The sequence below is a fragment of the Scyliorhinus canicula genome, chromosome 7 (assembly GCF_902713615.1).
Source record: "Scyliorhinus canicula chromosome 7, sScyCan1.1, whole genome shotgun sequence".
In the NCBI taxonomy this organism is placed as follows: domain Eukaryota; kingdom Metazoa; phylum Chordata; class Chondrichthyes; order Carcharhiniformes; family Scyliorhinidae; genus Scyliorhinus; species Scyliorhinus canicula.
Window position 1 is genome coordinate 100,698,905 of NC_052152.1, and position 25,854 is coordinate 100,724,758.

At 48.2% G+C, this 25,854-nt stretch overlaps 1 protein-coding gene across 4 annotated transcripts in view; it reads left to right on the top strand.

Moving 5' to 3' along the window:
• sh3kbp1 (SH3-domain kinase binding protein 1) overlaps positions 1-25,854 on the top strand; it is a 413,248-nt gene that overhangs the window by 327,305 nt on the left and 60,089 nt on the right. For all 4 annotated transcript variants that reach the window (XR_005461315.1, XM_038802548.1, XM_038802549.1 and 1 more), the window contains 2 exons: positions 16,318-16,416; positions 17,543-17,708. Coding sequence is in view for 3 of the 4 variants with exons in the window: in XM_038802548.1 (XP_038658476.1) it covers positions 16,318-16,416; positions 17,543-17,708 (265 nt within the window). In the remaining variant the exon portion in view is untranslated. The remainder of the gene's footprint in view (positions 1-16,317; positions 16,417-17,542; positions 17,709-25,854) is intronic.

Consider the following 25,854-nt stretch of genomic DNA (forward strand, 5'->3'; position numbering starts at 1 on the left):
TTTACTTTACCAAATTCAAACATAATCAATGAGATCACCTGATGATCTAATCCTGTCTACATTACTTGTAGTCTGTTCCTGTCACAGAGGATAATTTAAACACCTACCAGTTTGATTCTGTCACGTGAAATAATTTTGGTCGACGCTGGATCTGCTTTTTCAAAAAGTAATTGAATTGTTCCAGTAAAGGAGGCGTAATGAAGAATGCCCACTAGATGACACGCCACCAAAGGTCAACAAAAGAGCACTGGCTCTACAAGAACAATGTAGGTAATCCCATTCCGTGAATCTCTCACTGTCACCCTGTATTTTCTTTTTCTTTAGTTCCCTTTTGAAAGGCACAGACAAATCTTTCTCTTTCAGGCACAATGCTTTTCCTCAAGTCATCTTTAGCTTTTTTGCAGTCACTTTAAATCTGTGTGTTCTGGTTCTTTGGCCCTTCTACTAATGGGAACAATACATCTCAATATATACAAAATATAACTGTTTCTAGAGCCCTCATAGTTTTAAACACCTCCATCAACCTCTTCTCAGCCTCCTCCAAGAAGAACAACCCCAGTTTCTCCAGTCTATAACTGAAGTTTCTCTGTCGAACATACAAAATAGGCGCCTCTTGAGACTGCCTTGAATTTGATAAGACCATGGCTGATCTGTTTTGTGTTTCAATTTCCACATTCCTATCTATCCCCGATAACCTTAGATTCTTGTTAGATAAGTAAACCAATCTGCCTCCACTTTAAAATATTCAATGACCCCACCTCCACCATCTTTTGAGGCCGAGAGTTCCAAAGACGCACAACCCTCTTAGAGAAAAGATACTTCTCATCTCTGTCCTAAAAGGGGGCGGCACAGTGGACCAATGGTTAGCACTGCTTCCTCACGGCGCCGAGGACCCGGGTTCGATCCTGCCTCCGGGTCACTGTCCGTGTGGATATGCACGTTCGCCCCTTGTCTGAGTGGGTCTAGCCCCCCACAACCCAAAGATGTGCAGGGTAGGTGGATTGGCCACGCTAAATTGCCACTTAATTGGGCCGGGGGGAGGAAATCACTCTTAAAAGGGCGACCCCCTCATTTTAAAACAGTATCTCCTAGTTTTGGACTCACCCATAAGAGGAAACTTCCTTTCCACATACACCTTGTCAAGACCATTCAGGATTGTATATACTTCAGTCAAGACACCCCTCACTATTCTAAACTCTATTGGAAATAAGCCCAGTCTGTCTAACCTTCCCTTCTAAGACAACCTGCTCATTCCAGAAATCATTCTAATAAACCTCCTCTGAACTGCCTCCAATGCCTTTATATTCGTTGTTAAATAAGGAGACAAAAACTGGATACTACATTCAAGATACGGTTCCCACCAATGCCCTGTATAACTGGAGCATAACATCCTTACTTTTACGTTCAGTTCCCCACGGAACATGGATAGCATTTCATTAGTCTCCTTAATTACTTACTGTACCTGTATATGAACTTTTTGTGACTCCTGCACGATAACACCTAGATCCCTCTGCACCTCGGAAATCTGCAGCCATTCTCCATTTAAGTAATAATTTGCTTTTTTATTCTTCCTTCCAAAGTGAATAACTTTGCATTTTTCCATATTGTACTCCATCTGGCAGTTTTTGCCCACTCGCTCAATCTATCTATATCCATCTGCAATCTCCTTATGGCCTCTTTCCTACCTATCTTTGTGTCATCTGCAAATTTGGCTACCATGCCTTCACTACCCTCATCTATTGATATAAATTACAAAAAAGGGAGGCCCCAGAACAGACCCCTGCGGGACTTCACTTGTCACATACTGCTAATCAGTATATGACGATCAGAATAATGCTTATTCTGTTTTCTGCCACCCAGCCAATCTTCTATCCATGTTAATAAGTTTTTTTTGAAAGATAATTGATTGAAAGTATATCCAAAGCATATAGAGAATACAAAAACTGGAACAGTCCATAACAGTAAACACCAATGAACACTGCGTAACATACTAATAATACATATAACACTGTAACAATAAATAATATATATATACACACACACACAAGTATGAAACCAATGCCCTCAACAAAAAAATTATTCCTTTATAAAACAAAATAATGTACTCTCTCTCTCTTTTTCTCTACCCCCCCCCCCCCCCCCTCTGATAGTCTAGTAGTTCTTGAAAAGGTTGATGAACAGGTTCTATCTCACCGAGAACCTCTAATCGCAAACTTGATTCTCTCCAAATGAAGAAACCCAGCAAGGTCCTGTTCCCATGACCCAGTGCTTGGCAGTTCTGTGGCATGCCAATTAAGCAAAATTCTCATTCGAGCTAGTAAGGAGGTGAAAGCCACAAAATCGGCCCCCATTAGTCTGCCTATTACCCTCGCAGTCAATCGTTTCTATAGTTGATAGGCGAGCATCCTACCAGACCTCTCCCCATGTTCGTACATGAACCGCCTGACTCTGTTCAGCTGTCTCACCGCCTCCTCTGAGGTGACCAAAATAAACTCCATCTGGAGCCTCTGACGCTTCCTCAACAGTATTTCACCTTGTGTTTCCAGGTAACTGCGATCAACTGCTAAGATCGCCTCCGCCAATCGAGATTGCTCTTCTCGTTCCAACCTTAGCCTATGCGCCCGGATCAAAATAAGTTCTCCCTGAACCACTGCCTTCAGTGCCTCCCACAACACCCCAGCCGAGACCTCACCTGTGTCGTTCTGATCCATATAATTACGAATGACCCCTTCTAACCGCTCACATATTCCCTTATCCGCAAGGAGACCAAAGTCCAATCTCCACTAGGGTCTGCGAGGGGACGGTCTTTCCGCCCGCGGGTCCACCCATTGAAGGGCGTGGTCAGGCACCACGATCGCCGAATATTCTGTCCCCGCAACTCTCGAAATCAGCAACTTGTCTGGAAAAAAAAATTATTTGAGAATAACACTTGTGAACATGTGAAAAGAAAGAAAACTCCCTCGCCTTAGGCCTCCCAAAGCACCACTGATCTAAGCCCCCCATGAGCTGCATGAATTTCGACAGCTCCCCAGCCATCACCGACATCCTTCCAGACCTCGGGCTTGTTAGTCTAGCTTCAGATCCAAGATTGTATTAAAGTCTCCTCGTAGAATGTGTCTGTGCAAATCTAGGCCCGGGATCAGGGACAGAACCCTCCTCATAAAGTCCACATTGTCCCAATTTGGGGCATATATACCATTGGGGAGTCTTCGAACTGCCCGCATACCAACACATATCTACCGCTCGGATCAATAATGAATCTCTTAATTGAAAATAACACCCTTCTACTTATTACTACGGCCACCCCTCGAGTCTTCATATCCAGTCCAGAGTGGTACACCTGGCTAACCCATCCCATTCCCATCCCAGGGGCTGTTTAGCTCACAGGGCTAATCGCTGGCTTTGAAAGCAGACCAAGGCAAGCCAGCAGCACGGTTCGATTCCCGTAACAGCCTCCCCGAACAGGCGCCGGAATATGGCGACTAGGGGCTTTTCACAGTAACTTCATTTGAAGCCCACTCGTGACAGTAAGCGATTTTCATTTCATTTCATTTCATTTCATTCTCAGTCTTATCTGGTCTGCCACCTTCAAATGAGTCTCCTGGAGAAACATCAAGTCTGCTCCCAGGCTCTTCAGAGAAGCAAATAAGTGCGGCCCTTTAGCAGGACCATTCCAGTCTCGAACATTCCAAGTTGCCAAACAAATGAGGGGGACAGCTGCCCCTCCCCCCAGCAATCAGCCATATTTTTGCTTGAGCCAAACCCCCCAGATCCTCAAGCCGCCCCTTATGGGGCCACGCTAGGCTTCCACTGCCATCGACTTCTACATCGTAGTTCCTTAACAAAACTCAAACCATGTGCTATCCCATCTCCTCCTCCCCACCCTCAAGTTAAACCAAAAGAAAGAAACATACAAAACCCTACCCTCCTCACACCATTTTGTCCCCCTATTTACTGGTGTTCACACCTGTGTGGTTCCCCCCCCCCCCCCCCCCCCCCCACGAGGCCCCCAACTACCTGAACCCGCCCAAACAAATAAAAAGGAAAGTGCCCGAGTAAGCAGATACCCAACTCCCTTCCTCCCCATCCCCCAGCTCACGAGTGCCAGACCCGCCTCATTAGAACGAAGACGGAAACCGAAAGGAGAGTGATGGATAGAGGAACATAGTAAAAGGATTAGAATACAGGGCAATCAAATTAACAACACAATCCCCAACAACTCCGAACAAGACTATTTTAATCATTTAACATACTTACAAATTCCCTATCCCTTGGTCTCGAAGAAACTTATCCGCTTCCTCCGGGGTGTCCAAGAAGTATTCCTATTTACGGAAGGTGATCAACAGATGGGCTGGATACAGTATTCCAAATCTCACACCTTCTTTGTGAAGAACTGTTTTGACTTTATTAAAACCATGATGTGGAGATGCTGGCGTTGGACTGGGGTGAGCACAGTAAGAAGTCTTACAACACCAGGTTAAAGTCCGAGGGGCTTCAGAGAGAATGGAATGGGGATAATAGAGAGAGGGAGGGATGGAGATAATAGAGAGAGATGGAGGGATGGGGATAATAGAGAGAGATGGAGGGATGGGGATAATAGAGAGAGGGAGAGATGGGGATAATAGAGAGAGATGGAGGGATGGGGATAATAGAGAAGAGAGAGGGCTGGAGATAATAGAGAGAGATGGAGGGATGGGGATAATAGAGAGAGAGGGAGGGATGGGGATAATAGAGAGAGAGGGAGGGATGGGGATAATAGAGAGAGATGGAGGGATGGGGATAATAGAGAGAGGGAGAGATGGGGATAATAGAGAGAGATGGAGGGATGGGGATAATAGAGAAGAGAGAGGGCTGGAGATAATAGAGAGAGATGGAGGGCTGGAGATAATAGAGAGAGATGGAGGGATGGGGATAATAGAGAGAGAGGGAGGGATGGGGATAATAGAGAGAGAGGGAGGGATGGGGATAATAGAGAGAGAGGGAGGGATGGAGATAATAGAGAGAGATGGAGGGATGGGGATAATAGAGAGAGAGGGAGGGATGGGGATAATAGAGAGAGAGGGATGGAGATAATAGAGAGAGAGGGAGGGATGGAGATAATAGAGAGAGATGGAGGGATGGGGATAATAGAGAGAGATGGAGGGATGGGGATAATAGAGAGAGATGGAGGGATGGGGATAATAGAGAGAGATGGAGGGATGGAGATAATAGAGAGAGATGGAGGGATGGGGATAATAGAGAGAGATGGAGGGATGGGGATAATAGAGAGAGATGGAGGGATGGGGATAATAGAGAAGAGAGAGGGCTGGAGATAATAGAGAGAGATGGAGGGATGGGGATAATAGAGAGAGATGGAGGGATGGGGATAATAGAGAAGAGAGAGGGATGGGGATAATAGAGAAGAGAGAGGGCTGGAGATAATAGAGAGAGGGAGAGAGAGGGATGGAGATAATAGAGAGAGGGAGAGAGAGGGATGGAGATAATAGAGAGAGGGAGAGAGAGGGATGGAGATAATAGAGAGAGGGAGAGAGAGGGATGGAGATAATAGAGAAGAGAGGGATGGGGATAATAGAGAGAGATGGAGGGATGGAAATAATAGAGAAGAGAGGGAGAGAGAGGGGTGGAGATAACAGAGAAGAGAGAGGGATGGAGATAATAGAGAGAAGGAGAGAGAGGGATGGAGATAATAGAGAAGAGAGGGATGGAGATAATAGAGAGGGATGGAGATAATAGAGAAGAGAGAGGGATGGAGATAATAGAGAGAGGGAGTGGGATGGAGATAATAGAGAGAGAGGGATGGAGATAATAGAGAACCCGAGAACTCCAAGGACCCGATGGTGGCCTAGTGGTTAGCACAACCGCCTCACGGCGCTGCGGTCCCAGGTTCGATCCCGGCTCTGGGTCACTGTCCGTGTGGAGTTTGCACGTTCTCCCCGTGTCTGCGTGGGTTTCGCCCCCACAATCCACACAGACATTTGATGGAAACAGAAAATGAGAGTATTAGTTCCAGGGGAATAAATGCAGCAAGGGAAACAGAGCCTGCAGTTTGTCCATAAACATCACTGGCACCGACACCAGTTGAACAGACAGGAAATGAAAGTTAGTTTTATCCGTGTGGTTCATTGTTCATTGTGCAGCTCAGAGCGGGAAATACCTGCAGACAGAAAGGAGCTGGGAATTTCCAAACTTACATTCATTCACTTGTTGTTTTATAATGGGCAGCACGGTAGCATGGTGGTTAGCATAAATGCGTCACAGCTCCAGGGTCCCAGGTTCGATTCCCGGCTGGGTCACTGTCTGTGTGGAGTCTGCACGTCCTCCCCGTGTGTGCGTGGGTTTCCTCCGGGTGCTCCGGTTTCCTCCCACAGTCCAAAGATGTGCGGGTTAGGTGGATTGGCCATGCTAAATTGCCCGTAGTGTCCTAAAAAGGTTAAGGAGGGAGTTGTTGGGTTACGGGTGTAGGGTGGATACATGGGTTTGAGTAGGGTGATCATGGCTCGGCACAACATCGAGGGCCGAAGGGCCTGTTCTGTGCTGTACTGTTCTATGTTCTATGTTCTATGTTTCTTTCAAATCATTAGCTTTCAGAGCACAGCTCCTTCCTCAGAAATTGCATTATCGCTTTTTTCAATGAACAATAAAAGCAGGTGTACAATTAAGGGGATTTTATCTTTGGTTTTAGTGATAGCACCCTCGCTTCAAAATCAGATATGTTGTAGATTCAAAGCCCTACTGGAGAGACTTGTGTGATGAATTTAGGAATTTCAGATGTGTTGTAATATGTATATGGTGCAGTAAGGGTTAAAAGTCTGGGTTAGTGTAGGTATGACTGCTACAGTAGTGTTTTTAAAAAAGAACTGATTTGCAAGACAGCTAGGGTTTTTGGAAGCAGAGGTACAATTAAAATATCATAAAAGTTTGGGCTAATGGACATTTATTAATAGGGTTCCCTGGGGAGTAGTTAAATAGCGACATTGTGTTCAGTTTACTGAGATGGTGTAGCTAATGGCAGGAGCCAGGGGTTGAAGCTGTCAGGTGTTGGCATTTTCAGGGTTCGTTTTTGGCTGGAAGGTGTCTGAAGAAATACAGCCAGAGATTTTGCATTATTCTGACAGGGTGTCAGGTCTCTTACTTTTAAGCGATCTCAAAAGATCTCTTCTCAAAGTGGAGTATCCAAGACAGTAAGTATTCCTGAGTGCTAATTGTACTTAAAATTATATTGGGATCCGAGATGGTTTTGTAGTTCCAGTGGCAATAAAGATAACAGTTGAGGGCTATTGTGTTAGCATTGTTTAAGGGGTTATTGTAAGCTTTTTTTGAGTACTTTTAAAGATATTTTAATACTGTGTTAGTAATAAAGTTTGTTTTAATATACTATATACCCATTGTGCATGAAATCTGGTTTAGCACAGAGCTGGGCTGGTTTAGCACACAGCTAAATTGCTGGCTTTGAAAGCAGACCAAGGCAGGCCAGCAGCACGGTTTGATTCCTGTACCAGCCTCCCCAAACAGGCGCCGGAATGTGGCGACTAGGGGCTTTTCACAGTAACTTCATTTGAAGCCTACTTGTGACAATAAGCAGTTTTAATTTCATTTCATTTTCAAATCGACCCTGGAGTGAGGTATCCTATCCTCACAGTCGTACAAAACGAAAACAAAATATTGGAGAGATTTTGTCCAATATCCTAGCCTCTGGAGTCTGGTCCAGGATCATAATACTTGAACACAAAAACTCCAGTGCAATGCTGAAGAATGTCAGGCGGGATTCTCCGACCCCCGCCGGGTGGGAGAATCGCCGCACGAATCGCGCCACACCACCCTGACGCCGGGACGTGATTCTCCCATCCCTGTGGAAACGGCCGTGTGCGAATGGCGCCAGGCTGCACGGAGAATCGGCGCAAACGGCCGTAGCAGCGATGCTCTGGGCCGGATGGGCTGAAGTCCTGCCAGCGCGACCGGATGTCACGCCGGCGCTGTTCCAACATGCTATCAAACAGCACAACTGGCTGATGCTGCGGGAGGAGGTGGGTGGCGGCGTTGGTGGTGGGGACCCTGGGACGGCCGTGTCTGCGTGCAGGGGAGTGGGGGGGGGGGGGGGGCACACATCCGCTGCCGGGGGTAGGGTTGGGTGGCGGTGCGGTTGGCAGTGGGGGCACGGAAGGCTGCGGGGGCCACGGCCTGCCGTGACGGTGGATACGAGGTCATCCACCCACGGGGCCCGGCCGTCCTGATGTGTGCCAGACCCCCCCCACACCAGACCGACGTTAACCATTGGCAGGTGGCTCCAGGGCGGCACACACGGCATCCCCTCCCCCCCCCCCCCCCCCCCCCCCCCCCCCCCCGTGAGGGCAGTGGGCAGTGCCAGCGGACGGTGGCCCTGGCAGGGGGAACGGCCGACAGGTGCCAGGGCTCGCGGGGGTGGGGCACATGCTGGCAACCAGGCATGCCATGCTGCCCATGGCACCTGGTCATGGAGGGGGATATACCAATGATGAAACCCTGTCTACTCCCAACCCCCATAGAATGTTCAGCCATCTTCCAGCATTGTTGGCCGACGTGGCGGGGGCTGCTGCCCTGCATGAGGCCCAGTGGGAGCTGGAGCTGGGCGTGAGAGGGAGGTGGTGGAGCCAGCAGTACAGCAGCGGGCCGCAGTGGGGCACATGCATGAAGCCCAGGCCGCAGTGCCGCACGCCTGAGAGCCGCAGGAGGGGCACCACGCCATGCGGGAGCCACAGCACGGGGATGCCGAGAGGGAGGAGGAGGAGGTGTGCCGCGGCCACGGAGGAGTCCGATGCGACCGTGTGTACCGGCCCCGCATGTCCTTCAAGGACCTCCTGGACAGGGCGTGTAGGAGGAGACTCCGGCTGAGCCGGGAGACCGTCGCCCATATCTGCCATCCGATGGCACACCTGGACATCTGGCATCACGTGGGACCAGGGGTGGACATGCCTTCCCGGTGGCTGTCAAGGTGACGGTCGCCCTCAACTTCTTCGCGACGGGGTCGTTCCAGTCGCCGAGTGGGGACCTGGCTGGCATCTCCCAGCCATCGGTGCACAGGTGCATCTGGGCCGTCATCGACGCCCTGTACGACATTACAGACTGGTACATACAGTTCCCTGCAGACCGCACCCACCAGGATGTCCACGCAGCGGGGTTCGCCATTGTTGCCCAGATGCCCATGGTGCAGGTGGCAATCGATGGAGTGCACATCGCCATGTGGCCCACCTCGGAGGACAGGACCTAAACAGGAAGGGTACACATTCAATGAACATGCAGGTTGTCTGCAAACACAGGATGACAATCCTGCACGTCTGCGCCAGGTACCCTGGCAGTGTGCATAACTCCTTTATACTGGCCCAATCGTTCATCCCTGCCATGTTCGAGGGACACCCCCCGGCTGCGGGGCTGGTTGCTGGGCGACAGGGGTTACCCTTTGCGGTCGTGGCTGATGACACCTATATGGAGGCCACAGACCGACACGGAGCAACGCTACAACAATGCCCATGCAGCGACCAGGGTGTGGTCGAGAGATGCTTTGGGCTGCTCAAGATGCACTTCAGATGCCTGGACCGCTTTGGAGGGGCCCTCCAGTCCCCGTCGGAGAGGGTCGGCCGCATCGTCATGGTCTGCTGTGTCCTGCACAGTATAGCCCAGCAGAGGGGCGATGTGTTGGAGGAGGACGGTCAGGATGAGGGGAACTCCTCCCCAGATGAGGGGGATGGCGAGGTGGGAGCTCATGCATGGGGGATGGACGGGGACACGAGGCTGCCCGGCGCCGCCGGCTGGGCCAGGAGGCACGGGAGCCGCTGGTAGCTGCCCGTTTCGGCGACCACAGTGGGCAGCAGTAGTGATGGGCATGGGCACAGGCAGCGGTTTCGGCACCTCCCCAACGGACGACCACCCTCACCTCCCCCACCCCCCCCCCCCCCCCCCCCCCCCCCACCACCATAACATCCACACCTTCCGCACCACCACAACACCCGCATGCACACCACCCCTCCATGACACATCCGCCTGCGGCATAAAGGGATGGGGGCACGGTCGATGGTGTACGCGGGTCTGCTACAAGGCATGGAGGATGATGACATCCTGCTCTGCAATGGGCTCTGAGCCATACATCGTTCGACAATGTCTGACTCATGGCCACAATATGACCCTCCACCTGGGTGGATTTTGCACGTAGCCCTGACACTGCATCTCATGGCCCTGTCGTATGGCCGGGGGCGGGCCGGCATCGGGGAACCGTTGGCGGGGCACGCAAGTCACATGCACCGGAGCCCAACCTTCTACCATAGCAACCCTCACACACACTGGCACACAGTACCCGCCCCACCCCTGCACACATCGGACAGGGTATAGTGGCAGTTTGCATAGGTGTGGAATATGTTTAATAACAGACGTCCTGTACATGTGCCCTAGCCCATCTAACTAATCTGTGCCCTGCACCCGTGTCAACTCACTCATCTGTGTCTATCTTTCTGGCCTTACGGGCCCTATGACTACGTCTATGTGTTCCCCCAGACAGTGCAGCAGAACTGGAGGTGGACACCTATGATTCCTGCCCTGTGACTGGGGTCCCCGTTGGTGGCCGCTTCCTGGGACGGCCTGACCTGGATGGGCCAGCCCGCACCTCAGACAATTGAGATGGCGTAGTGCCACCCTGTTCTGCCCGCTGACCACCAGGTGCACCAGAGGCGGTAGGGCGGGGGGCGGAAATGGCATGGGGTTCCGGGAACCCCCTGCAGGGGGACCCGGGACGGGCCCCAGCGCCTCCTCCCCTGCCCCGGGGTGCCCGGTAGTCCCCAGGGCTCTCCATGGGATAGGGCTGCGGGCGGATCCAGCACCTGGGGCACCGGCATCACCTGGCGCTGCCAGTCCTGGAGGCCCGTGATGGATCGACCAGGGTCTGGACGTTCACGTCAATGGAGCTCAGGGAGTTCGCCATCCGTATCTGGCTCTGTACAACGCCATCCATCACCCAGCCAATGGCGCTGATGCTGTCAGCGATGGCCTGCAGAGACTGGGCCATGGCCTGCTGGGACTGGGCCATGGCCTGCAGGGACTGTGCCATGGCCTGCTGGAACTGGTCCGTGGCCTGCTGGGACTGGGCCAGGTTGTTGAGCGCCTCTACGATGTTCAGCTGGCTCTGGCCCATGGTTTCCTGTGCGATGGCAGCCCTGTCCCGGGCCGCATGGGGCTGCGTGCGCCCGGATATCCCCAGGCCTTGCAGGCTCATACCTATGCCTGACACCGTCGCCACCATTGTCTCCACTGCGGACGCCACCCGTGCAGTGTTGGCCTGTGTGGCACTCATGACCGGCACCATTTTCTGCTCCTGGACGTGGATGCACACCTGCACTTGCGTCTGCAGGTGCTGGAAGCCGGTCGTCACCTTCTCACGCTCCTGGGACCCCGACTGCATCGGGTCTATGGGTGGACGGGGGAACTCCAGGGACCCGGGACCCGTCCAGGCAACAGGTGTTTGCCGGGGCTGGGCTGCCCTCCCACCGTCCAGCCCCTCGGCTGCTCCTACCTCCACCTACTGTACCGGAGCGGCTGTGTGGTGCGCACCAGTTAGTGTCCCAGAAGCCTCACCACTAACATGGCCAACCGAGGTGAGTGTCTCTGCGATGACTGAGGTGGAGGAGATAGCTGTGACGCAACCTCAGTGTCTTCATCGGACCTGTGGTCGGCATTCCCCTGGGGTGCCGTGTCTTGTCTGTCCGTCCCCTCCGTGTTGCTGTCGTGTTGTGTCCTTCATGTCTGTCTGTCCCGGGCAGCACGGTGGCGCAGTGGGTTAGCACTGCGGCCTCACGGCGCTGAGGTCCCAGGTTCGATCCCGGCTCTGGGTCACTGTCCGTGTGGAGTTTGCACATTCTCCCCGTGTTTGCGTGGGTTTCGCCCCCACAACCCAAAAATGTGCAAGCTAGGTGGATTGGCCACTCTAAATTGCCCCTTAATTGGAAAAATGATTGGGTACACTAAATTTATAAAAAAAAAAAAAAAAAAATGTCTGTCTGTCCCCTGTGTGTTGGTGTCCTGTGTGGTTGTGTCGTGTCCGTCTGTCCCCTGTGTGCTGGTGTCCTGTGTCGTCGTTTCGTTACTGGATTGGGCCGGAGGTCTGTTGTTGGAGCTGCCCTCCCCGCCGCTGCTGGAGTCCCTGTGGGCTGGCCGTCCAGGCGCTGGCCAGGGGCGGTGTTTGCCCGGTTGATCTGCGTCCGCTGGCCGTCCAGGCGCTGGATGCGGGCGGTGTCCGCCGGGTGCTCCAGGTCGGTCACTGCGTGGCCCTGCAATACACCATCATGGTTAGGCGGGTGCAGGGGTGTGTGGTTCGTGGTACGGGGTGAGGGGGGAGGGCTTTGAGGGGGAGGGCTTTGAGGGGGAGGGCTGAGAGGGGGGAGGGCTGAGGGGAAGGGAGCCAAGCAGGGGTGGGATCTCACTTGGTGGCACGCCCCGATCTCAGCATGGGCAATCTCCCGGTCCTCGGGTGCACCGGCTATGTCCAGTGCCCTCTTCTCATGCAAGGTGAGCTAGCGCAGGTCAGGTTTACAGAAGATCATAGATCATAGAATTACAGTGCAGAAGGAGGCCATTCAGCCCATCGAGTCACCCCCACCAGTTCGGACTCGCTCCTGTTGGTTATGGGCGCTTTTTGCAGCACTGTTCGCCAGTCCTGGGTGTCACCGCGGTGGCACTCACGGCCGCGCCCACCTCCCTCCACAGACGCCAGGCCATGTTGGCTGGCACCCTCCGGCCAGGTCCGGGGTACAGACGCCCCCTCCTCTCCTTGAGGGCGTCTCCAGGTCGTGGTGTGTGAACCTGGGCGTGGCGCCATGGACCCCCGTTGGCGGCCTGTGTGCTCGCGTCACCTGTTGTGCGCCATGGCGCCGCGTCGTTTACGTGGTGCTGGGTCTCTGATGCCGTTCTGAGGCTGTGCCCCCACGCTTCCCGCCACGCCTCTGCCAGCCCCCTTGTAGGCCGGAGAATGCCGTCTCGAAACGGGTGCCGGCAGCGAAGTACAACGTGCCCTTTTCCCGCTGGCCCCCGCACTGTCACCGGAGCGGAGATTCGCGGCCTTCGTCTTTCAGACTAGACAATAAAATGAGGCCATATCTGCCTTTTCAAGTGGGCATGAGATCACATGCATTAATCAAAGAAGAAATGTGGAGTTTTCCCAGTGCCCTGGTCAGCCTACTCCCTGAACCAACATCGCTAAAACAGATAATTTGGTCATCGTTTCATCATTGTCTGTTGAACCTAGCTCTGCACAAATTGGTTGCTGTGTTTCTCTGCCTGACAAAAGTGATAGTACATCATTGGCTGTGACATGCTGAGGTCATGAAAAGTGCAAGTTTGTTCTAAGTTGTCCACAGCACAACTAAGGCTAGAGCTATCCAAGTGATTCTCTGTATTGTTGCTGCTAAATGTTTTAAAGTAGAACTCAAGCAATTTGTAGAATATTAACAGCGTTTTTTTTTTAAATGCTGGTTTTTTTAACTACAATTCTTTGTATTTACTCCATCTAAATCTAAACATAAGTGGGTTTTTTATTTAGCGATCAAAGTATTTTTGAGCATATGGTGCTAATATTTCTGTTTCCATGCCATTTCCATGAACTTTAACTATTTTCTGCAACTGTTGTTGAAATGATGAGACAAAAAGCAGAATGCAAGAGTTCTATGATCATTCAGAGTGCTTTACTTGGTTACTGAATGATGGTAGATATTTAAGCAAGTATATGCACATGAAGTGCATCTAGCTGTATTGTGTGTGCGTGAGATCTTCTATTAAAATTATTGCATGTAGCTAAACTAGTGCTGCTATATCCAGCAGACCTGTAGCTTGTCAGTGATTGCTATTGAGCTAGATCTTTCCTCTGGGATCTGAAAATGAATGCAACATGGGCTGATAGGATAAAAGCTTCCTCTTTCTTATAACCCTTTTTGAATTAAAGTTAGCAGTTTAACATGAAACTCTGTTCATTTCATAGACTCCCTCAAGGATGATAAATATGAGAACTGGAATAATGGAATGGAATTTCTTTTAAAAACGGTTAAAGTCAGGAAGGGGTGGAGGAAAAATGAGAGGCAGAAGGATGGAAAGATTAAACAGTGAAGAAGAAGATGAGCACTGTAAGAAGTATTACAACACCAGGTTAAAGTTTAACAGGTTTGTTTCGAATCACTAGCTTTCGGAGCACTGCTCCTTCACCTGAGGAAGGAGCAATGCTCTGAAAGCTAGTGATTCGAAACAAGTCTGTTGGACTTTAACCTGGTGTTGTAAGGCTTCTTACAGTGAAGAAGAAAATTAAAGTAAATAAACAAAAAAAACTTGAAAGCTGTGAGGGTAAACTTTACTGACGTCTTTCCATAGTATCGGGAAGTGGACATTTGTGGCTTATTCTCTCTGAAAAGGTGATGGTTGTCACCCCACAAGTCTGTTAAAAGTCAAATCCACTTGTGTGGGACTGTTGTCACCATATGGGCTAAATTGGGGAAAGAACATCAGGTGTCTTTCCCTGCAAGAAACCCAGTTGTGTTTTGTGGACAGTCTGACAGCTACATGGTAGCTTTCACTGATCCTTTATCTGAGCTTTAGCTTTTTATTTCATTTCTTTTAAATTGGATTATTAGTTCAGACTTCCAGATTTCTGCTTCAAGATCTTAACCACCACACTATAGTTACTACTACTGGGTATGTAAAAATGAAACCATAATACGTACTTTTGCTTCCAGACTTAATTTAATAAAAATTTCATGGTCTATGTACATTCTTCAAAATGGAATTGAATAACCCAATAACCCCATCTAACCTTTTTTGGTCACTAAGGGCAATTTATCATGGCCAACCCACCTAACCTGCACATCTTTGGACTGTGGGAGGAAACCGGAGCACCCGGTGGAAATCCACGCAGACACGGGGAGAACGTGCAAACTCCGCACAGACAGTGATTCAGCAGGGAATCGAACCTGGAACCCTGGCGCTGTGAAGCCACAGTGCTAACCACTTGTGCTACCGTGCTGCCCTAAATATGACAGACCGAATCTTGTTCTCCTGTGCTTCATGACATTCCATTCTATGGACAAACCCTCTGGAGAAGACAACTTTGACTTTGTTTCTCATGACGCTTTCATCAGGACAGTCAGTGAGCAATATTTTATAGGACTTGAATTCGAGCACCACTGGAACACCAGTTAGGGACACTCCTGTTAGATGAATGAAGTAACATTTCATGTCACCCAGAGCTATATAAATTTGCTACTTGTTCATCCTCATAATTGTCAGAAATGATTATATGTCTGACTGTTTGCACTGAGAAGTCTTACAACACCAGGTTAAAGTCCAACAGGTTTGTTTCAAACACTAGCTTTCGGAGCACTGCTCCTTCCTCAGGTGAGAGGAACCTCCTGAAGAGAGCAGCAGCAAAGCAGGGAGTAAACTAAATGGTTCGGGGGGCCTGGTAGCACAGTGGTTAACACAGTTGTTTCACAGCTCCAGGGTCCCAGGTTCGATTCCCGGCTTTGGCCACTGCCTGTGCGGAGTCTGCACATTCTCCCCGTGTCTGCGTGGATTTCCTCCTGGTGCTCCGGTTTCCTCCCACAGTCCAAAGATGTGCAGGTTAGGTGGATTGCCCATGATCAATTGCCCTTAGGTTAGGTGGGGTTACTGGTTTATGGGGATAGGGTGGAGGTATGGTCTTAAGTGGGGTGCTCTTTCCAAGAACTGATGCAGACTCGATGGGCCGAATGGCCTCCTGCACTGTAAATTCTATGTTACGAGGAAAGGCACAATAATGAATGGCAGGGACAGAATCCAGTTTCACTCACTTATTTGCATTGGCATTTCCTGCTCAGTTTAAAATTCAGCTTTGAGATAAATGGATTTTATGGAGTCTATGGTTTTGTGGATTCTGTGGAGTGGTGTGGGGGAATTAGGTTCAGTCATGGGTCTAATATTTAAATGAAGTCTCTGATCATTTAGTAATGAAAAATATGGTCTTTTTCCCCTCAATTGAATGGTAGAACACAGCTCATCCCAGTAAATGATGAGGGCATCCATGGGAAGGGCAGTTGTGATGAAGCAAGGCAGAAAATTACTGCCATCCCCTTCCCAGAACTGAACACTTCACTCATGATATGCTTCACCTTTAAGTTTGGTAAAGAATTAATGAGAAACTGTTGTTTATTCTGACAATCGTTTAGTAAGTTGCTGAGATTTCTGCAAGTTTACCACACCACCAATCACTGTCCTTGCACTTTCCGGGTTCTTTTAACACTGGCTTCTGTAGTAAAGCATAAGTCTCTTTTGATTTGCTAGGATCCAAATTTGATGGTTCGCATGTGGACAGAAAGAATGAAGCAAAAAAGATGCCTCCAGAAAGACCAGACTCCCTGCCAACAAGGATGGAGGACAAAGGTATGACATATGCTATCTGTTTTCATATTGGGGTGGTTTAACCCTTAAGTAGCTGCCTGACAGGTGTAACATATCTGAGATGCATGAGCATATGAGGGAGCAACTATACATAATTTTCTTGTCCTACCAGCAAGTTACTTGAACTGGGCTAACTAGGAGTAGGTCCAAGGTGTAATAGTTACATTACGAAACTAGTTAGCCTGAACCAGAGCCATTCATCAAGAGTGCATGAGTTCAAATCTTGTCATTGCAGTTGGAGGTATTTGGTTTCCAAAAATATTGGAAGTAATAAACAAATTTTAAAAAGTCAAGCTATTGGATTGTTATAAACATTTGAAGTGGTTCAAAGCACCTCAACTTGATAATGTCTTACAGACTGTGACACAGAAGTGAAAAGATGTACATAAGTAGTTTTGTCTCTCTGCTAAAGTAGTCTTCATTTGGCACCACTGCGTTGTTATATTTTAGGTTCTCTAGGAGTGGTGGGGGAAGCATTGTTCATGTGATTCACCCTCATTTTTATTTTTCACCCAGCTATGCAATTGAAGTCAGAAACTGCATGCGCATTTTCTGTAATAAATAACATGGCAAGCAGAGTAAATTCTCTGTTGTTTGAGGAGTCACCTGATGGTGACTGAGGAATCAGTTTTGCGCTTCAGCTTTGAAAATCAACATTTTGTATCACTTTCATGTAGAATTCAAGCCAGGCCCATCTTGTGTAAATTACTGGTGTTATATCATTTTATTGAACACCGTTTTTTGGATAGACTGTTTAGAGCACAAAAGACCAGCCTTCTGTTGAGCACAGAGCAGCTGAGAATCTCAGAAATGTTTTTGTGATATCAGTCACGTTTTTTTCGATCCTTGACTTGGCATCAATAGTGTCACCTCCCAGTGCCCAACAGTCTGAGGGTCATTGTAAGTGAATGTTACTTTGAACAGCTGTAAGTTTATTTGGGAAACTGTTATGAACAAGATATGGTTGCAGAAACAATTCTGATCATACCTGTCTAATTTGCTTCATTAAAAGCAGTATTTATCCACTTGTATACTTGAGGAAATTATTCAAAATTGTTTGTAAACTGTTGGGAAGAATGGACCCTAATGTTTGTTTGCTTATTTTTAGAAGAAAAGTCTGAAAGAGACCAGAAATCTTTAGAACTGTCTAAACCCTCAGTACCTGCAATACCGCCGAAGAAACCTTTGCCTCCCAAGACCAATTCTTTGAACAGACCAAATACATTGCCTCCTAAAAGGCCAGAGAGACCAGCAGCACCCACAGCTCATGCCAGGTATGTTTGACATCTGTCGACAGTTTGCATTTTGTATTTAATTTTATTTAGTTATTCCAATTTCCTAAAGTTTAAAAATGTCATTTAAAGTCCCAGGCAAGCGACCACTCAGAAATGATGACTGTAAGCAAACTCCAATTTATTATACCTATTATATAACACCTCTTACTCCCCAAAGGGTCCCCTGCACCCAGTCCACACTTGGGCCAGGGATTTTATGTCCCAGAGGCCCCTGGCTTAAGGGGACGGCTCTGCCCCCCCTCATCTAGGGAGATCGTACCCAGGTGAGGCCACAGAGATTCTGAGGTTACAGATCCCTTGGTCACCGGTTGGGCAATAATGTCCCCCACACCCCCCAGTCCGATACAGCTTCCATCTCAATGGCAGGAGGTTGAGATCCTTTGCCTGCTTCACTTGAGGCTGTCTCTTGAACGACAACTGTCCTGGGCCCATAGAGGTCTAATGAACCGGGAAACGCCATTTACGAGACAAAGGCCTGGGTGGTTCCACTGTGCTAACCTCGGCAGTTGCTACTTGGACCCTATTCAACTGATGTAGGTAAAGTCTCTATGTCAGACTCTGGGTCGGATGAGTCTACCTTCCGCATTGATGGGCTAACCTCACTGGGTATCACAAGTGGCTGCTCTGGAGGAAATGGCACCACCGGTCGTGGGGGCTTTGATTTGTCCTTGAGGATCTATAAGGCTCGGCTGCAGAGGTGGTCCACCTGCCTGTTCGATTGTTTACCTTGTACTTGTACGGAGTATGAGACCATCCCTGATTGCTTTACTACCGTCCTTGATATCCACGACCCCTGTCGCCGAAAGACAGCGTTGCTACAAATTCCCTGATGGGTCTGGTTCACCGCGTCTCAACGTGTTTTTTTAAAACAAAAATTTCAACTAAGGTGTTAAGGCCCAGGGTTTAGAGAACCCCAAGTGTATCATGGAGTTCACCTGATCCTTAACTTTGAATTTATTGTTGTTATGGGGAACACACAGGCGAGTTACAGTACATTTAAATTAAAACAATGTTTATTTATGAAACCAGTTAACACTTTATAAACCCACAGTTATCATCTTAACAACTATCAACACCAATAAATCCCCAAAGAATACAGTAATCTACAGATAACCCTTAATAAATTCCCAAACAACATCCGGAAGACAAAAGACCCTTTTTAACATAGAGATCAGGTTTAAATTCACTATTGAAAGCAGTCATCCCTTTGAAATCACCAAAATGAACATTCTTTAGCTTGCAGAGAGATCCATGCACATCTGCTGGCTTTCACTGCAGCTCTTCTCTCTGAAAACAAAACTAAAAACTCACTCTGTAGCAGCCTGCTCAAAAACGAAAGTAAAGCAGACAGACAGCGCAGCTCCACCCACACTCTGACATTACTGATAAACACCCATTTCTTAAAGAACCATTTCTTAAAGGTACTCTCACACGACAAAGGGCCAATTTTGACTGGCCAATCCACCTACCCTGCACATTATCTCAACGTGTTATTGCTGGTCGCGGGATCTTTTCCCCAATGTCTGACAAGAACAGGCTCAACCACGTGCACAGCCAACATACCATTAACAGTTCTAAGGAAACCACTCCGGTGGTGGCGTGTAGTGTGGTCCTGTCGTAGAAAAGGAAACGGGTGAGATGCGTCTCTGGGGAATCGGAGGACTGTTTCCGAATGCTGAGCCGAAATGTCTGCACTGCCCGTTCAGCCATCCTGTTGGATGATGGGTGGTAAGGTGCAGTCCATACCTTATGGACTCCTTTTTGCTTTAGAAAGTTGGTGAATTCCGTACTCGTAAAAGCGGTGCCATTATCTGATACCAACACCTCGGATGTCCCTGGATACTAAAAATTTGTCTGAGCCGCTCAGCGGTGGCTCGCAATGTCGTCGTGGTCATTCGGTGGACGTCCATCCATTTTGAATGTGCGTTCACGATAATTAGATACATCGATCCTTGAAATGATTCAGTGAAATCTACGTGGAGGCGGGACCATGGTCTGGCTGGACACTCCGATGGGTGGAGTGGAGCTGCCGGGGGCAGCTTCTGGAGTACGTGGCACCGTGTACATTGTTTAGCTAAAGACTCGATATCTGTGTCCTTTCCGGGTCACCACACGCAGCATCTTCATTTTGGAGATTCCCAGGCGTCCGCTGTAGAGTTCATGCGGGATTGCTCCTTGACTGAGCTCGGTGACATCCACCCGGGAACCCCATAGCAGGATGCCATCCACCACACTGAGTTTGGCCACCTGTGGTGAAGGCGCACAAATCCTGCGGCAGAGCATGGTGCTGGGCCCTGCAGAGCGGACCCTGGCCAACAATGGGCCTATTTGTGTCCATGCCTTTACCTGGGCCGCTGCAACTGGCAAGGAGTCCATAAAATGCAAGGCTGCAATTACCTCGCCTGACGCTGAAGGCGTCGGCATGCTGGTACGCCTACTGAATCTTTGTTTCCAGAAGATGTTTCAACATGTATTCATATGCAGCCAGGTGCAGAGCTTGGTGTTATACTTTTATCTTGTAATGCTCCTGTGTAATGCCTTGCAATGTTCAATTATGTTAAAGCCACTGTATAAGTTGTCATTGTCTCATTGATGCCCAGATATGTGATTGGAAACTTATTTCAGGACCAGGTATGACGCCACGGTTATGAACAGTCTGGTTCAGCTGCAGACAGTTGCCAGGGAGAGGCATGGGGTTGGCCATTTGTTACTGAAATTTGTGGCATTGACATTGGCTTCTCATTTTTTGGTTGGAGGAAGTGTTAGCAAGTGATAGATATCCAAGTGAAATCTATAAACTATTAAAAATCTTGCATCTGTGCACAGTTCCTGCCTACAAACTTTATTTCCTGTTGTGTTTTTCATACTCGTGCATCACCTTTTTCGCTATTTATAAATTCCAATTCCTGCACGCAATGCAAGTTGCGTATGTAAACTTGCAGCAGACACGAAGATTGGCAGGGTGGTTAATAGTGAGGAAGGAAGTCTTAAGTTGCAGGAGAATGGTCAGATGGCAGATCAGTAGTTGATGGGTGGCATGGTGGCAGAGTGGTTAGCACTGCTGTCTCATAGCACCAGGGACCCGGGTTCAATTCTGACCTTGGGTCACTCTGTGGAGTTTGCATGTTCTCCCCATGTCTGCGTGGGTTTCCTTCGGGTGCTTTGGTTTCCTCCCACGGTCCAAAGATGTGCAGGTTAGGTGGATTGGTCATGATAAATTTTCCCATGGTGTCCAAAAAAGATGTGTAAGTTAGGTTAAGAGTTATTGGGATAGGGCTGGGGAGTGAGCTTGTTGGAGTAGTTTTTCAGAGATCGGTGCAAACTCGATGGGTCGAATGGTCTCCTTCTGCATTGTAGGGATTCTAAGAAACCCTGAAAAGTGCTGCAATTTGGAGTAAAAAGACAAAGGGAGTACTTAATGAATGGCAGGATATTAGGAAGCTCAGAGGAATAGAGGGATCTTGCGGTGCTTGTTCACAGATCCCTGAAACTGGCAGGACAGGTAATTAGGTAGTTAAATAGGCCTATGGGACACTTGCCTTTACAAAATGAAATGAAATGAAAATCGCTTATTGTCACAAGTAGGCTTCAATGAAGTTACTGTGAAAAGCCCCCAGTCGCCACATTCCGGCGCCTGTCCGGGGAGGCTGGCACGGGAATGGAACCGTGCTGCTGGCCTGCTTGGTCTGCTTTAACAGCCAGCGATTTAGCTGAGTGAGCTAAACCTCGTGGCATAGGTTATAAGAGTAAGAAGGTTATCGTGGAGTTGTACAAAACTTTGGTTAGGCCACAGCTGGAGTACTGTGTGCAGTTCTGGTCGCCTCACTATAGGAAGGAGGTGTTTGGACAAGAGAAGGGGGAGATGAGATTCGCCAGAATCTTGCCTGGGATGGAGCATTTGAGCTATGAAGGGAAGCTGGATAGGCTGGTTTGTTTTGTATACCCGAACTGGTGCCGGAGTATGGCGATTAAGGGCTTTTCACAGTAACTTCATTGCAGTGTTAATGTAAGCCTACTTGTGATAAAAAAAATATTATTATTATTAATTATTATTTCTTTAAAGCAGAAAAGGCTGCGGCGGGACCGGATTGAGGTGTATAAGATTATGTGGGGTTTGGACAGGGTTGATAAGAAGCAGCTGTTCCACTTGGTTGAAGAGTCAATAACAATTGGGCATAACTTTAAGGTGAAGGGTAGAAAGTATAGGGAGGATTTGAGGAAACATTTTTTTTTGCATTCAGAAGATGGTGGGAGTCAGGAATGCACTGTGTGGGAGTGGAGTCGGAGCGGGAAACTTCACAATTTTAAAAGTATGTGGATGAGCTCTTGAAATGACATAAAATTCAAGGCAATGAACCAAGTGCTGGAAAGTGGGATTAGTGTAGATTTAGTATAGTTGTCAGTACAGACTTGATGGGCCTAAGGGTCATTTCTGCATTGTATGTATGACTATGGTCATGCTTTATTTATACCCTCAGTCTTGATTTCCCAGTTCTCTATACACTGTTGCAGTGAAACTCCTATGCTGCAACAAAGTGTACTTTCCAAATTGCAACGAGTTTGCTGCTTGACTATAAATGATATCAAATCAAAATATAATGCATAAAATATAGCTTTAGCATCCTGTTGCGATTATTTCCGTGTTCTAATAGTGGTTCACTCAGAGACTAAATTTGGATTTAACTCCTTTTGTGACATAGTGACATCAGCTCTTGTTTTTTTTAATAAACAATTTTATTGAGGTAGTTTTTGGCTTTATAAACAGTTACAGACATCATCAGAAAGAAAGCAAAAAAAAGGCAAAAATGCGCTCTTGTTTTTTTAACCTACTTAATTTATGCTTGTGAGGAAAAAGAAAGAAGAAATCTCTCATTAAGAGTCTTCATAGTTCCGTGATTGGAATCATAGAATGATACAGCAAAGAAGAAGGCCATTCTGTCAATCAAGTCTGAGCCGACTCTTTTAAAGAAGCAATGCAGTTACTCCCACTCTTCCATTCTTTCTCGATATTCCTGCATTTTTTCCTCCTTCAAGTATTCAGCCAATTCTTTTTGCACTGTATATATCTATTAATTAAGTCAAGACCTTATAGGTTCTTTTAAAAGATTTACCAACTTCCGTCTTTAAAGATCTGAATACATGTACCTCCAAATCTGTTACTATAGTCACTTTAAAATTTATTAATTTCTTTCATATTGCCTTTTTTCATTCTACCTCACAAAATGTATCAATACATACTTCTGTGTTAAATATAATTTTCATGCGTCTGCCCATTTCACCAGTCTGTGTCTGTTACTTTCCTTGGGCGGAATTCTCCGCTCCCGCGCGGAATCGGGAAGGCCGTTGTGAACTCGGCCGAGTTTCACGACGGCCTCGGAGGCCGCTCCTCGCACCTTATTCACCCCCACCCGGGAGGCTAGGAACGGCGCTCCGTAACTCTCGGCCGCCGGGAATGGCGTGACGGCAGCGCATAAGTGACATCAGCCGCGCATGCGCAGGTTGGCCGGCTCCAACCCGCGCATGCGCGGCTGACGTCACGACGGCTGACGGCTCCAACCCGCACATGTGCGGTTGCCGTCTTCCCCTCCGCTGCCCCGCAAGACGTGGCGGCTTGATCTTGCGGGGCGGCAGAGGGGAAAGAGTGCGACGCTTGGAGACGCCGGCCCGACGATCGGTGGGCACCGATCGCGGGCCAGTCCCCTCCCGAGCACGGCCATGGTGCTCACTCCCCTCTCCGCCCCCCACAAGCCACAAACGAACATTTGGCGCCCATGTTCACGACAGCAGCGACCAGGTGTGGTTGCCACCGTCGTGAACCGGTTGGGAACATCAGGCCGCTGGGCCCATACGGGCCGGAGAATCGGCGGTCACCGTGAAAAACGGCAAGCGCCGATCCATCCGAGTGGGAGGTGCCAGGGGGGCGTGTTGTGAGTCGCCCGGCCCTCCCGCGATTCTTCCTTCCGGCGTGGGGAGCGGAGAATCGCGCCCCTTGTTTTTATGGAGCTTCTACATTTCTTGAGTTTTCTATCATCTGTGAACTTTGTAATTACACCAAGTGCAGATCATTAATAGAAATTGAACAGAGCTATGCTCCCTTTTACATGAATTCCCTAAATACTTTTCTCCAGTCTGAAAGAGGACCATTCACCACAGCTCCCATCATGGACTTTGACTTTGCTCACAAATTTGTCAATAAACTTTTGAAAGTTGATGCACACATCAACTGTGTTGCCCGTGTCAGCCCTCTGTTATCTCATCAAAAAACTTAATTTGGTTAATCTGACAAATCAATGCTGACTTTAATTTATAAGCCCATACTTTTGTAAATGCCAATTTATTTTGTCCTGGGCTGTTGTCTCAATGTTTCCCTGCCATTGATGGATTAACTGGCCCATAGTTCCTTTTTTAAATGCAAAATGCATTCCTCCAGTTCTCTGATACAATACCCATTCTGAATTAGGATTGAAAGAGAGCCTCTGCAATTGCATCCCTTATTTCCTTCAGTGTTCTAGGATATATCCATAACCGGTGACTTTTCTAGTTTGATCTCTGCCAACCTTATCATTTCCTAATGTTAGTTTTATCCTGTCCATTATCACTACTGGCTCCTTTTACTGCTGCATTATCTTCTCCAGTGAAGACAGATGCAAAGTATTAATTTAGTCATGCCTTTTACCTCTGCAAGAACATCACATTTTGGTCCCTAATTGACTACTTTTGTATTATTGATGTGTTTGCACAAGACTTGCTGTATCCTTTTATTTCAACTTAATCTATTCTCAGATCCCTGCCTATACCTCCGATGATTGGATCCCTATAACTACTAAACTTGTATACCTTGCTGTGCAATCATTTGTCCCACAGTACTGAGGATGTGCTCTACCCCGAGGTGTTGTCACCCTCACCCGTTTGAGAGTGTCACACACTGAGAATTCCTGCACTGCCGCTTGCTTCTTCTTAACCTACTGGATAACCATCCACTTACTGTCCTTGTGAATTCTCTGTATCACCATAACGTAGACAAAATAATTATACTTGACCTTAATTTCAAAGCACTAATCAATCCAAGGGTTTCAGATGTTAATCAATCAATGGGTTATTAATGGGCAGCATGGTAGCACAAGTGGCTAGCACTGTGGCTTCACAGCGCCAGGATCCAAGATTCGATTCCCCGCTGGGTCACTGTCTGTGCGGAATCGGCACGTTCTCCCCGTGTCTGCATGGGTTTCCTGCGGGTGCTCTGGTTTCCTCCACAGTCCAAAAACGTGCAGGTTAGATGGATTGGCCATGATAAAATTGCCCTTAATGACCAAAAGGTTAGGAGGGGTTATTGGGTTACGGGGATTGGGTGGAAGTGAGGGCTTCAGTGGGTCGGTGCAGACTTGATGGGCTGAATGGCTCCTTCTGCACTGTATGTTCTATGTTCTTATATTTAAAGTTTCATGAGCTATTTTATTATCTGACAGTTTTCATGTTATTTGCTTACATCTTTTAATTCTTTTTGTTACGTACCATTTTACAGCCAAAGGCAATGCATATAAATGATAATCCTCATCCTTTACAAAACAATAGGAACATAAACTAACTTGATGGGTTGTTAACATGCCATGGCGTTTTTACAGATAGACAATGCTACATGGCAGCATGGTGGCACAGTGGTTAGCACTGTTGCTTCACAGCGCCAGGGACCTGGGTTTGATTCCCGGCTTGGGTCACTGTCTGTGTTGTGTCAGCACGTTCTCCCCGTGTCTGAGTGGGTTTCCTCCGCGTGCTCCAGTTTCCTCCCACAAGTCCCAAAAAACGTGCTTGTTAGGTGAATTGGACATTCTGAATTCTCCCACAGTGTACCCGAAAAGGCACCATAGTGTGGCAACTAGGAAATTTTTACAGTAACTTAATTGCAGTGTTAATGTAAGCCTAATTGTGACACTAATAAAGATTATAATTATGTGGTCTCCTACATCTTCGCAATTCAATGAGCACCTTGACAGCAAAAATTCAATGGAACGTCTGCAAAGTCTCTAAATGAATAGTTTTGGTTACTCAGACTGTGGACAGCATTTTGCTTCTCCAGCTGTGCCTAGGTTTATGCATTTATTTTTCAGAAACAAAGGTATCTAAAATG